The sequence below is a fragment of the Lithobates pipiens genome, unplaced genomic scaffold, assembly GCF_037356315.1.
Source record: "Lithobates pipiens isolate NorthernLeopardFrog02 unplaced genomic scaffold, aLitPip1_a1.2 Scaffold_8, whole genome shotgun sequence".
Classification (NCBI taxonomy): Eukaryota; Metazoa; Chordata; class Amphibia; order Anura; family Ranidae; genus Lithobates; species Lithobates pipiens.
This window is the reverse complement of record NW_027507903.1, coordinates 170,727,057-170,741,755: the sequence shown is the minus strand read 5'-3', so window position 1 is coordinate 170,741,755 and position 14,699 is coordinate 170,727,057. Positions and strand designations below refer to the sequence as shown.

Here is a 14,699-nt window from a genome sequence, read left to right as displayed (position 1 = left end):
TTATGGTGTAGAGAATTGCCAGCTGACAATGCCAATATCTGGGCGATGTCTGTAGCCTCGGGCATCATTCAGATAGAACCCCACAAAGCCGAGGACGTCATATGACGGCCTGTGGATGCCAAGTTGGTTAATCATTCCTCATAGTTGAGCTCTGATCAGGTTGGTTTCCCTTCTCTGCACTTTCTCCAGTTCCCCCGATATCCTTTTTGAGAACTGGTGCCCAAAACTGAACTGCATATTCCAAATGTGGCTTTACTAATGGTTTGTGGGGGGGGGGGTATAATGATATCTCACTCTCTGGAGTCCATACCTCTCTTAATACAAGAAAGGACTTTGCTTGCTTTGGAAACTGCAGCTTGGCATTGCATGTTTATTATTGAGCTTATGATCTACCAAAACCCCCAGATCCTTCTCCACTGGATTGCCACCGTTGTACTCCACCCCCCCTAGTATGTATGATGAATGCATATTCTTGGCCCCCAAGTGTATAACTTTTAAATTCATCAACATTGAACCTCGTTTTCCACTTAGTGGCCCAATTAGACAGTTCATTGAGGTTGGCTTGTAAATTAGAGACCTCCTGTAAAGATGTTTATTCCACTGCATAGCTTGGTGTCATCTGCAAAGACAGAAATTGTACTTTTAATCCCAGTATCATTTATAAATATATTAAAAAGTAAGGGTCCTAACACTGTACCTTGGGGTACACAACTGATATAACCTTGGACCATTCAGAGTAAGATTCGTTAACCACTTCTTTCTGAATTCCTTTTTTTAGGCAGTTTTCTATCCATTTACAAATTGATCTTTCCAAGCCTGTAGACTTTACTAGAGATCGACCGATATGGGTTTTTCTCTGGCCGATGCCGATATTTAGAAATCATGGCGGCCGATATATGATGCTGTTTTTTTTTGGGCCGATATGTTAGGCCGATTTTATTTTATTTTATTTTTTTCCTTTTTTATTTATTATTATTTTTTTTATAAATCCCCCTTGATCTAACACACCTTTCCCACTGGAGCGTTTTTCATGCGCTTTTGGGCTAAAAATAGTGCCTGTAAAGTGCCTGCAAAATGGCTCCCCTGCAGTCTGTGTGAAAGACAGAGTGCTTTCACACGGAGGCGATGCATTGGCAGGATCTTAAAAAAAAAAAAGTCCTGCAAGCAGCACGTTTGGAGTGGTGTATACCGCTCCTCCACCACTCCTGCCCATTGATATGAATGGGCACCACTGCCGAAGCGCATGCAATGCGATTTGGCAGCAGTGCTTCATGGGCGCATTTAACCTCTTCCTTGGCCGCTAGCTGGGTTATATGTGCCCCACTAGCAGCCAAATAGCACCACTAAAATGATGGTAAAGTGCCGCTAAAACTTGCGTTTTACCATCAACGCCTGCTCGCTCCAGTGTGAAAGCAGCCTTCATAAGTGATACAGAAAATTTCTTACATTTAAACATTAAACAAAACAAACCTCCAATCAGTTTACTTGTATGTATGATTTAGATAAAAAAAAAAAAAAAACGATATATTAAATAAGAACAGGTAGTCAAAACTTTCGGACGAAAAAAAAAATGGGCTAACTTTACTGTTTTTATTTTATTTTTATTTTTTAAATAGTGTATTTTTTTCCCAAAAAAATGCATTTGAAAGACCTCTGTGCAAATGCCGTGTGACATAAAATATTGCAACAACCGCTATTTTATTCCCTAGGATCTCTGCTAAAAAAAATATATATAATTTTTGGGGGGTCTAAGTGATTTTCTGGCAGAAAATACAGGATTTTTACTTGTAAGCAACAAGTGTCAGAAAAGATTTAGCCTTTAAATGGTTAAACTGAGAACTTCTACACAGGAGATGATTTCATGTAAACATTGTATCTTTCTGTTCTTTTCTTGGCAGGCTGCCCAGAGAGGAGGAAAGACGTTTCTATGACGACTCAGGCAACTTACACTGACTTCTATTACAGAAGTCATTTCAAAGTCCCGCTGTAGTTCTAAATCGGCTTTTTATCAGCACAATCGGCCGATGCCGATTAATTAAAAAACTGCAAATATCGGCCGCTATATCGGCCGGCCGATATATCGGTCGACCTCTAGACTTTACCTTACACATTAGTTGCGCGTGGGGAACGGTGTCAAACGCTTTTGCAAAATCCAAGTATACTACGTCCACCGCCGCCCCTCTGTCCAAGGTTTTACTTGCCTCATAAATAGGAATCAGGTTTGTTTAGCAACTTCTGTCTTTCATGATTCCATGCTGTCTGTTGCGTAAATGTATTTTTTTTCCAGCAAGAACTCTTTTTTTTCAGCTACTGAAAGTGAAAATATCAGAACATAAAAGGCTTAATTACAAAGCTAGCTAAGATGGGAAAGACATGCTTCATGAAAGATTGATTGTTTCCACTGCTGTTGCCAAGGTTTAGGAATATTCATTGACATTTGAACTTTGTTATCTTAAGTTCATGTTTGTTTTCTGATAAGTATAGGTTTTATTACCGTTCTAAAAACCAAATAAAAAGAAAGAAATTGCTTAAATATATTGATGATTTTATTTTATTTTTTTATTAGTCTAATGCTTTCTTTAGAAGGTTGATTCTCAAGCATGACTGTCTGAGTTTATTGGACTTCATTGCTCATGTTTTCCTGCATGCATTAGTTTTGCAGTTTAGCAAACTCTCCCAGTACCAGCATTATCTTATAAGAATCGTATTTGACAGCAAAATGTAACTGCTCATAGATTTCTTCCTTCCCAAAAAAATATTAGCTGTAGTACATGGGTTATTATAGCTTTATTGACCATTGCCAGAACCTGCTGTAGTCTTTTAAACAATGATCTTTAGGTGACCCAAGTTATATTGGTTGTCTCTCAGCTGTTTAATCGCACAGCCAAGTAGTAGTACATCATCACCCACCAGCCCATTAAAACCCTGGATAAGTTAGACCAACAGTAAAAGGTCAAAACACCTTGTGGATAAGCTTCACAGGCCCCTGGGTCACAGGGGGTGATAACCGTGACAGAAACCACATTCCATCCATCTGCTTGATGGACACATGTGAAGCAGGATCAGATTTCCTGATGCTCTTGGAAATTGCCCTCTTTTCTGTTATTCCAGTGACTAAGCTATATAGTCCGCAGAATGAAGTGTCATTCTTTACAGTAGCGGCAGCTGTAAAAAAAAATAAAAATAAAAAAAAAGTTTGGTTATACTGCTGCCTTTAGGAGGTTGGAACATTGGTGAAATTTTGTAGTCTAGCCTCCATATAACCCCCTCTCAACCCAGCAAGCCCTAGGCTATCCTTTAACGTGACAATCAGCAGTGGTCTCTGCATTGTGATGGATTTCAGTCCTTTGGACAAGACCTAACTATTAGCTTTGCACTGCTTTCCTGGTCCAGAGCCATGGCACAGCCCCAGGTGTGGCCCTGTGACCTCTGAAGACTCGCTTAGTGATAGGGGCTGGTTAGGCTGAAGAATCAGGAGCTACCTTATTACCACAGCTGGGCGCCTTTTCAGACTTCCTGTCACTGACCGGGAAGTGTTGTCCATTTCTGACCCCCTCAGATATTGTAATTTAAAGTGGTTGTAAAGGCAAAACTGTATTTAAAATAAAAAATTTTTATACTTGCCTGCTGTGTGCAAAGGTATATTGTACAGAGTGGCCCAGAACCTTCTCTTCTGGGCTTCCTTGCTGAAGCTCTTGGCTCCTTCTCTTCTGTGTATACCCCATAGGAGTGTGTGCCCCTACTGGAAGCTTTTAGGGGCACACGTGCGAGCCAGCCTGTATGCATCCATAGACACCATTCTACTGGACCCCACTCCCTGCTCTCTCCTCACAGGATTTTATTGAAAGCAGCAGGAGCCAATAGCTTCAGGTGTTGCTTGATACTCCTGTGAGAAGCTTTTTTTTTTTTTTTGTATTAAAATAATAAGCATGTTATACTTGCCTGCTCTGTGCAATAGTATTTCACAGAGCGACCCCAATTCTCCCCTCAGTCCCTCACCAGCGTTCTCCTTGTTCCTTCTCATTTTTTTTGATACTATAGTATATTTATGACAATACATAAATTGTTACTGTTAAAGAAGCCTCTTTAACTTGCACAGTAGCTGGTAAGGGGGTCAGCTTACACACTGAATAGCAATGTGCTTGTTTACTAAATAGGGGCTGTATAGATGTCCTAATCAGTTCTGAACAATCACATATGCATGGCAAGAATAGTTTTGCATTGTTTTGTTCGTTTTCCTTTTTAAATTTTTATTTTCTTGTAAATGTGTTTTTTTCATTTTGAAGAGAAATTTTGTTATTAATAGTTTGTATTAATATGCATATACTCGATTATAAAAAAAAATGTATGTATATATTTAATTTTTCATTTGCCATTTTCTTTTTTGTAATGACCAAAAATATTTATTTTTAGATTGGAGCATACGACCAGCAAATATGGGAAAAATCTGTCGAACAAAGAGAAATAAAGGTAAGGTTACCGGGCACTTATTCTGTTTACTGAAAGGAAAGCTAAGAAAAAGCTAATGTCCAAAACTTCATAGAGCGCATGTTCGTGATCATCTGGAAGCTGTAAAGCTTTTAGATGTGCTTGTACCTCAATAAAAGCATAAGTTATTTAGATCAGTTTTGGTGACCACATGTTTTGCATATAATCTGAATCCATATCCTGGTATTTTCTCCTTGACCAGAAGCAAGGATATTAGTCCGTATCTGTTGTTGTTGGTTTTTTTTTTTTTTTTTTTTTTTTAACGAGAGGCTCTTTTGAAGAGCGGAAAAACTTCCAAATGTGGTTCCTAAAATTGCTTTGATCTAGGATGCTGCAGTTCAGCCTAAAAATATTAAAGGCAAAAAAAAAAAAATCAAACAAACATGTCATGCTTGCTCTGAGTAGCCCCGATCCTCCTCTTCTCGGGTCCTCACCGGCACTCCTGTCCCCCTTTTAACCTTTAGGCTAAAGGCTAAACTTTTAGAACCACTTTAACTGTGTCTACAGAATACAGCTGTTTCCTGATGAGAAGATTTTATGAATATATATTATTTACAGATTGGTAATGTTTGGTTGGTGAAGTTGTCGTGCCAGGGATACAATATTTTAAAATAGTTATTTTTTTCTGGCTTGTATATGATGAGCATACAGAAGTTTAGTCCACTTATTTCTAATTACCTGATAGTAGTCTGCTTTCAATATAACCAGATAAAAGTAGCACACGCTTATTCTATGGTATGGATCTAGCTAATTCCATTATGCTTAAATTGATTGCAAAGGCAGAAGTATTATTTTTTTTTTTATCTTCATGCATGAAGATGAAAAGCCTTCTGTGTGCAGCAGCCCCCTAATATTTACCTGAGCCCCCATCTCAAATCCAGTGATGTTGTAAGAGTGTCTCGGCTGCGCCCCCCCCCCCCCCAAGCAGCACGGCGCCAATGGCGCAGTTAGTCAGCCAATCAGAAGACAGTTCTGTGTCGGCTCTGGGTCTTAATGGACACAACAGGGAGTCGTGGCTCAGCTCGGGTGTGTGCAATATCAAGCTTCCTGTTTTGGGGGCCACTCGACAGGAGGGAGGGGCCAGGAGCACAGAAGAGGAGGATACAGGCTGCACTGTGCAAATCCACTGCACAGACCAGGTAGATATAACATGTTTGTTATTTTTAACTTGCACAAACTGACTTTAAAATCACTTAAAATACAAGGTTGCATTATTTTAAATTTTATAGAATGCTACTCTGGCCTTCAAACATTATTACCATGGCAAAAAAAAGCAATGGATTGTGCATTCCCGTCAAATTTCAAATGGGTTTGTAGTAACCAGACATGCCAATTTTATATGTAGCTCTCAAAAAAAGTATGTAATGATTTTACATTTTGTTTAGTATTATATGAGCCAGCATAATTCATTTTATTGATGGTGTTCTTTTATGATTTGTATACAGTTCATTAAATTGGTGAGTAGAAAACCCTGCATAGTCTGCAGTTTGTGGTGCCTAACTGCGAATGACCTGAGCAATTCTAGTACTTTCTAAAGTAGTATGCTGATAAAACAACCACAGTTTTGTCCATGATTTGCAGATTTTGATGTGTTATTTTAACAATTAGTCTTTTTGCAGTTTAAGTTGCCTGACTGTCTTAGTAAACTAAATTGCTAAATCACAACTCCGATCGCATGCCAGTTTTGGTAAAGTTTGTTATAGCACTGAATTACATTAAAATGGATGGATATTCACATGACGATAAACTGAGCGCTCAGTAAAAGCCTTAAGTTACTAACTGATTGCCATGTCCTTAACCTATAGTTTGGCATTGCAATATTGTATAGACTGACTGCATGTTGTAAATTCACACTTGTTCCTCCAAGCATGAAATGTTCAATAGGACCTCAATGTTTGCGATTTGTAGGTAGTAAGGCTTATACCCAGTTGGCATATATATTTTTTAAAGTGTAACTAAATGAATTTTTTCCAAATTTGTATTGTGTAAGGGAGGGTTATAACCCACCCTTCCCCCCCCATTACGTGTCCCCTTGGTGAAATTTAACTTCCTGTCCCCTAGCCAAAAAGGAAGCAAGCGTGACCAGAACTAATGCCCCTTTTGGAAGATGTGCCCTCTATTTTTCTGATGTCAATGCAAATTTGGGATTTTCTGTTACTTTCAATGGTAACGGTAAACACAACAAGTAAAGCTGGGTCTCCCTAATGGGGGCACACACAGTGGTAAAACCGAATTTCTAATCCCTCACTGCTTTATCCAAAACTCCAAAAAAAGCCTATAAATTCATACACTGCCCTGTTTGACCATCCCTAGGGAGGTAATCTTTCATAGTTTCTCCCCACCCGAGGTTAAATGCTTTGACTTTCTGAGTTCAAAGAAAAGTTCTATTCAACCATAATATAATAATTCCAACTTAAAAAGTCTGATGTACTATTTAACTTATAAAGAAAGGGTGAAGGAGATTGAGTAATAAACTTTTAATAAACTTAAACCATAGAATTTTTTGAGTTTGTTTAAATATTCAGTCCAAAAATATATGCAAAGTTCAACAATCTATAACAACTTAATCCAATAATTTTTTACCATTATATATAATTAAATGGAAAATGCATTTTACTGGGTTTTTCCATATACAGCCCTAGAAGCTGTGTAGATGATTAATCTTTGCAAGGGCTTTGGGCCCTTGGTTAGAATGGTCCTGTGACAACATTGACCAATGAGAGTCTGTTCTTTCTTTCATGACAAGAGACTCTCATTGGTCAGCATTGTCACACGACCTCGCTAACCAATGGCCAGGAGCCCTTGCAAAGATGATTCTTCTACACAGCTTCCAGAGTTGTGTATTGATTTTGTGTACAGCGAAGGATGATGTTACACATGACAGATAACTGCACAGGGGATGGCAGCAGTGAGAAGGCTGTTAGGAGTGTTTGTGTGTTTTTTGTTTTCTTTCTTTCTTTCTTTCTTTCTTTCTTTCTTTCTTTCTTTCTTTCTTTCTTTCTTTCTTTCTTTCTTTCTTTCTTTCTTTCTTTCTTTCTTTCTTTCTTTCTTTCTTTCTTTCTTTCTTTCTTTCTTTCTTTCTTTCTTTCTTTCTTTCTTTCTTTCTTTCTTTCTGGCAATCGGCATAGTAATGAGTTACCCCCTATAATAGTTTTGTTGCCAGCCTATAACCCTAATTACATCGGGGTTATTGGCTGGCTGCTCTGCTGTAAGTAAGTTAGGGTTTAGGGAGTTAAGGGTCCCAAATTACTTGCCTTGCCCCAGTCGCTGACAACCCACGATACGATTTAAAAAAAACTGGCTCCTAACTTAAAATATAAATATTAAGGAGGACTCCTATGGCAGCTGGCATTCTCCATATGTGAATGAATGATATTAATAATGGTTTTGCACAGAGCACCCCCAGTTTTCCTTCTCTGGGATCTCCCACCAGTGATCTGGTCTACACCCCCACGCTGAGTACACCCATAGAAAGCCGATTACAATGGAGGCGTGTGTGTGTGTGTGTGTGTGTGTGTGTGTGTGTGTGTGTGTGTGTGTGTGTGCGCTCGCTCTCGGGCCTCACTCTGTGTGTCCACAAGACACTCAGCCCTGCCTCCCTTCTCCCTTCTCACTGGCTATTGTATCTGTGTCAGTGGGAAGCAAGAGAGAGCGCCTTGGCTCTCGTGCACATCATTGGGGCGAGATGGGGTTCAGGTATGTATTTGGGAGGGAGGCCTGCATGTAGAAGGATTTTCACTTTACAGCTTTCAACCTTAGGTTTACATTGGTCAGATTTGGCATGCAATTTGACATGTCGAATTGAATGCCAAATCGGTGGCTATTGCCAGCAATGGCACAGTCTGAATAGGCATGGCAATGATTCCCAAAAGTAGTTCCTGTACTACTTTTGGCGACTACAGAAGGCAATTTGTATAGACATCTTTGCAGCAACCCGCACAGATGTCTGTCAAATCGCCACTGAATTTGGACTGCATTTCTGGGTTAAAATCGTGCGAGTTCAGCTGAACTTGCACAATTTCTAACCTGCAGCAATGTAAACATAGACAGAATGCATGAAGGTAAAAAACCTTCTGGCTTTACAACCACTTTAAACATAACCTTAATTAACAGAAGATACTTTTCTTCTCTCTCGCTACAGAAATACACAAGTAAAAAAGTACTGTTGATGCCATCTCTAGAAAGAACCATAATCTAACTTGTATAATTATGACTTCAAACCAGTGTCCAACATTAACATAATATATAGCATCACTATTAGAACAAACATTTTTCCTTATCAATTTCTTTCTTTCTTTTTTTTTTTTAATAGCTGAGGTTCAAGGTTAAAGCCTGTTGTGTTTACATCATGAAGAAAAGGGAGGGGGTGGAGGAATACTCAACTAGTTTTAAAGCGGACCATCAGTCATTTTTTTTATCTTTCCATCTATTAAATCCTTCTGCTCTTGTTGTTTTAACTTTGGATAGTAAAACATACAGAGCTGGAGGTGTGCCTCTGTGTTTCTGTATAAATCCAGGAAGTGAACAGGCGACAGCTTCAGCTGCCCACAGTTAAAATGCAGCCAGACTCGGTGGAGGAAGATTTCTGCGGCAAATTTGGCAAAAAAGTACAGACTTGCAGTATATATAAAATATTACTTATTATTATTCAGGATTTATATAGCACCAACAGTTTGCGCAGTGATTCACAACAAATGGTACAGTTACAATACAATTCAATACAAGAGGGATCAGAGGGCCCTGCTCACTAGAGCTTACAATCTAGAAGGAAGGGTCAAGTGGAACAAAAGATAAGTGGTGGGAGGATGATTTGATGGAGAAAATTAAAATACAGTTGTTGAGTGGGGGACGGATAGGCTTCTCTGAGGAGGAGGGTTTTCAGGGAACGTCTAAAAGCTTATAGAGTTGGAAATGATCGGACACATTGGGGTAAGGCGTTCCATAGGATTGGAGAGGCTCTGAAAAAGTCCTGGAGGAGAGCATGGGAGGATGTGATGTGGGAGCTAGAGAGTAGGAGGTCTTGAGGAGAACGAAGAGAACGATTAGGTTTGTATTTAGAGACTAGGTCAGTGATGTAGCTGAGGGCAGAGTTGTGGATGGCTTTGTAAGTAGTTGTTTGTAAGTATTGAATTTAATTTGTTGGGTGAGCGGGAGCCAGTGGAGACAATGGCAAAGATTTTTTTTATTTCAAATTATGTGAACAGACTACAGTTCCTCTTTAAAGCAGAACTCTGGGATTTTCAAAAAATCCCCTATTGGTACACCTCCCACACAAAATCTAAAGAGTTATTTTTACATTTGTGAAATTTCTTACCGTTTAAGAGATGTCTGAATTTTCAGAAAGTCCGCTTTGTGTTTCAAAAAATGCGCTATCTTTTCTGGCAGGGAGGATCTCTTGGAACAGTGATTGCATCATATCCTCTTCTCTCTCATTAAAGCGGGAGTCCGCCGGGACTCTGCGTTTTTTTTTTTTTTTTTTAAAGCCAGCAGCTACAAATACTGCAGCTGCTGACTTTTAAAATAGTGACACTTACCTGTCCAGCGCGCCCGCGATGTCGGCACCCGAAGCCGATCTCTAGATCGGTACTCTGGTGCTGCCGCCGCCATCTTGGGTATGGGAATCAGGAAATGGAGCCTTTCGGCTTCATTTCCTGGTTCCCTACTGCGCATGCGCGAGTCGCGCTGCGCAATAAGGACGGTCCTCGCTGCCTCTGGAATCTGTGTGTTTCCCAGCAGGCAGCGGGGCACTTGCGGAAGGGGACGGGCACTTGGGGAAAGGGGCGTAATCTACGCCCCTTTCCCCAGAGAGCTATCCCGGAAGTGGGTGCAGTTACCTGGATTATCCAGGTAACTGCACCCCCCTCCCCCCTGAAAGGTGCCAATTGTGGCGCCGGAGGGGGGGGGAGGATTCCGATGAGCGGAAGGTCCATTTTAGGGTGGACCTCCGCTTTAACTGCAATCAGACTACATTTCCCATGAATCCTTGGGATGGGAGTAAATGTGGGAGGTACACTGGGCTTGTACATGTAAATGTGAACTCGCCAACTTCAACATAAATCACACCCCTCATTCTGCAGCCAGCAAGCCATACATAACACACGGTATGATAGGTTACAGCCTTATAACTACAAAGCATTTTAATATAAATGCATATTAATATAACATTAATTTAATGCAATAATACATTTGAATTACATTAATAAATTAAAGGTATTGGTTTGTGAGAACACTTATGATTGGCAGCACACTGTTCCTATAATACAGGCGAGACATCAGTGTTCTCATATAACAATACCTGACACAATGGGAGATTCCCGCTGTGTGATACAAGTAATTAATGATGACAATCCCTGATCTGCACAGAGATAGTGGGGGGGGTGTGACTGGCAGGGGCAGAGAGGGACACATCCTGCATGGGCAGCACAGACCGGGAGCTTTGAGACCCCCTTCCGCCCACAACATGTCTGCTTCCTCCCTGCTCATTTTCAGAGGACTACAACAGGGCATGAGCTTGGAGGGATTGAAGCCAATGGTCTTACAAATGGGAAGTCAGAAGGCAATGTTTTTTCAGCAAGTTCAGCAGCCTGTTACAGAGGAACTACAGAGCGGAAGAACATGGCTGACATAGTTGGTTGATCAGCAATAAGGAAAAAAATTGTGTCCTGATTCTACTTTAAGAGACAGACATCCCACAAATTGATACATTAACCAGTTGCCGACCGCCGCACGATGATGTACATCGACAGCATGGCACGGGCAGGCATATGGGCGTACCTGTACGTCCCTGCCTTCCCGCGGGTCGGGGGCCCGATCGGGCCGGTGCCTGCGGCGGTCGGTTTTCGTCTGGGAGCGATCCGGGACGAGGGGGCGGCCATTCATTCATGGCCACCCCCTCGCGATCGCTCCCGACGAATAGAAATCCCCCGTGACATCACTTCCTCTCCTGTAATGTAAACACAGGAGAGGAAGTGATGTATTCTCTCCTCCGTGTCGGTATTTTTCGTTCCGACACGGAGGAGAGCGGATCGGTGAGTTGCACCAACACTCTACACACACAGTAGAACATGCCAGGCACACTCACACCCCCCCGATCACCCCCCCAATTACCCCTGCCCCCCAGTCACAGTGACACCAATGTCATTTTTTTTTTTTTTTTTTTTTTTTTTTTTTGCATTGGTGTCATTTGTGACTGTAATAACTGTTAGGGCAGTTAGGGTTAGCCCCCTTTAGTTCTAATGTACCCCCCTAACCCCCCCAATAAAGGTTTAACCCCGTGATCACCCCCCGTTGCCAGTGTCACTAAGGCTGGGTTCACATTGCAGCGGTTTATGAGAACGAATGTGATTCGCACCGCACTGCAGTGCAAATCACATCCGATCTCTGTGCGATTCGAGTTCAGCCATTCGCCGCACCCGCCGCAAATTCGCACGGGACCCTTTTTTTGGCCCGCAGCAGAATCGGATCGCATGGGTGTTCACACCATGCGATCCGAGTTTGCAGATCGCACTGCGATATGCGAACTGATCTGGGGGTGTCAGTAACATTTCACTGACACTCCCAGCAGTTCGCATAGGGCAGTGTGAACTGCCGCCGGGAGGCATGCGATGTGGGAACCCGCCGCGGATTCGTGGCGTTTCCGCATCGCTCCAGTGTGAACTCAGCCTAATAAGCGATCATTTTTCTGATCGCCGTATTAGTGTCACAGGTGACGCTAGTTAGGCAGGTAGGTATTTAGGTTCGCCGCAGCTTTTTATAGCGCCAGGGACCCCCATATACTACCGCATAAAGCCCCCTGATTGCCCCCTAGTTAACCCTTTCACCAGTGATCACCATATAACTGTTACAGGTGACGCTGGTTGGTTAGTTAGTTATTTTTTTATAGTTTCAGGGCACCCGCCATTTATTACCTAGTCTCACTAGTGTACCCCTAAATTTAGGGGTGTCTACTTTCCAAAATGGGGTCATTTGGGGGGGGGGTTTGTGCCATCTTGGCATTTTATGGCCTTCAAAACTGTAACGCCCTTAGAAAGCCTGAAGGCGGTGCTTGATTTTCGGGGCCCCGTACGCGGCTAGGCTCCCAAAAAGTCCCACATATGTGGTATCCCCGTACTCAGGAGAAGCAGCAGAATTTATTTTGGGGTGTTATTTCACATATGCCCATGGCATGCGTAAGCAATATATCATTTAGTGACAACTTTGTGAAAAAAAAAAAAAAAAGTTTGTAATTTTCCCGCAACTTGTGGCAAAATATAAAATATTCCATGGACTCAACATGCCTCTCAGCAAATAGCTTGGGGTGTCTACTTTCTAAAATGGGGTCATTTGTGGGGGTTTTGTGCCATCTTGGCATTTTATGGCCTTCAAAACTGTAATAGGTAGTGAGAAGTGAACTCAAAAATTTACGCCCTTAGAAAGCCTGAAGGCGGTGCTTGGTTTTCGGGGCCCCGTACGCGGCTAGGCTCCCAAAAAGTCCCACATATGTGGTATCCCCAGGAGTATACTCAGGAGAAGCAGCAGAATTTATTTTGGGGTGTCATTTCACATACGCCCATAGCATGTGTGAGCAATATATCATTTAGTGACAACTTTGTGTAAAAAAAAAAAAAATATATTTTTTTTTTGTCATTATTCAATCGCTTGAGGCAAAAAAATAAAATATTTAATGGGCTCAACATGCCTCTTATCAATTTCCTTAGGGGGTCTACTTTCCAAAATGGGGTCATTTGGGGGGTTTTGTACTGCCCTGCCAATTTAGCACCTCAAGAAATGAGATAGGCAGTCGTAAACTAAAAGCTGCGTAAATTCCAGAAAACGTACCTTAGTTTGTAGATGTGACAACTTTTGCGCAAACCAATAAATATACAATTATTGACTTTTTTTTTACCAAAGACATGTGGCTGAATACATTTTGGCCTAAATGTATGACTAAAATTGAGTTTATTGGATTTTTCTAATAACAAAAAGTAGAAAATATCATTTTTTTTCAAAATTTGTGGTCTTTTTACATTTATATCGCAAAAAATAAAAATCGCAGAGGCAATCAAATACCATCAAAAGAAAGCTCTATTTGTGGGAAGAAAAGGACGCAAATTTTGTTTGGGTACAACATTGCATGACCGCGCAATTACCAGTTAAAGCAGCGCAGTGCCAAAGTGTAAAAAGACCTCTGGTCATTTACCAGCAAAATGGTCCGGTCTGAAAGTGGTTAAAGACAAACAGGAAAATTGGCAAAACGTGTAACAATTTCACAATGTAACCCCACATTTACAGAGCATACAACAAAATTGTAAAACTGTCTAAAGTAGGGAACTATTCTGATCACTAAATCAAGCCCACAATCCATGGTCTTCCTTTTGTTTGTGAGATTTAAGAATTGCTGAACATATAAACATGCAATTCAGCACTATTTAAGAAAGAGAACAATTTATTAGCCAAACCATTCCGCTTCCATTCTAAAAACAAATGGTTAGATATAAAAAGAAGTTCTAAGGATCCTTTCCCTTTAAAAGTGACTTTACCACAAAGTTAGGAAGCTTGTTTAAATTTCGCACCATCTGGATTTTTTTCACCTTTTAATTTAACATGGTATATAATAGTATTTCTCATAAAGTAGAACTTCATCCAACTGTGTCCCCCTGGTGTTTGTGTGTGTGTGTGTGTGTGTGTGTGTTTTTTTTTTTTTTGGCCCCTATTCTCAATTAATATACTAAAGCCAAGTGAATCCAGGCTTGTCCTTCTGTAGTGACGGTCCACTTTAAAGTAGTATTAAACCAAAGTGTTTTTTTTTTTTTTTTAAGTTTATTCTTATTTATTTTTAAAGCAAAATGGGATAAACATTCTCCAGATAAGTCATGGTTCACGCTATTGCAGGTATCGCACCTGTGCAGGTATTGCTCAGCCAAAATGCATGGGCTGCCATTTATGCCTAATGGCACCCCTACGCAACTAAAAACACAGCATGTTTGCAGGCGCAGAAATCGCCAGGATTATCTGATTTCTCTGCTGCTGTTTCAAAAATGGCGCAGGAACCTTTTTCTTGCATGGAAAGCAGGTATGCCAGCCCATTCAAAACGTACAATTCTCTTATGTCCTAAAGGGTTTAGTCACCAGGGTCTAAACTTTCAGATTCCCTCCCAGTATCTGGCTTTTTTGAGACTGGGTACATAAAAGCCAGAGAACCATTCATTTTAAGTGTAATAAATTGAGGTGAG

At 40.9% G+C, this 14,699-nt stretch overlaps 1 protein-coding gene across 3 annotated transcripts in view; it reads left to right on the top strand.

The window, feature by feature from the left end:
* The window catches only part of PHTF2 (putative homeodomain transcription factor 2), a 196,327-nt gene that overhangs the window by 68,279 nt on the left and 113,349 nt on the right, over positions 1-14,699 (top strand). For all 3 annotated transcript variants that reach the window (XM_077472016.1, XM_077472014.1, XM_077472015.1), the window contains one exon: positions 4,414-4,470. In XM_077472016.1, the coding sequence (XP_077328142.1) occupies positions 4,414-4,470 (57 nt within the window). The remainder of the gene's footprint in view (positions 1-4,413; positions 4,471-14,699) is intronic.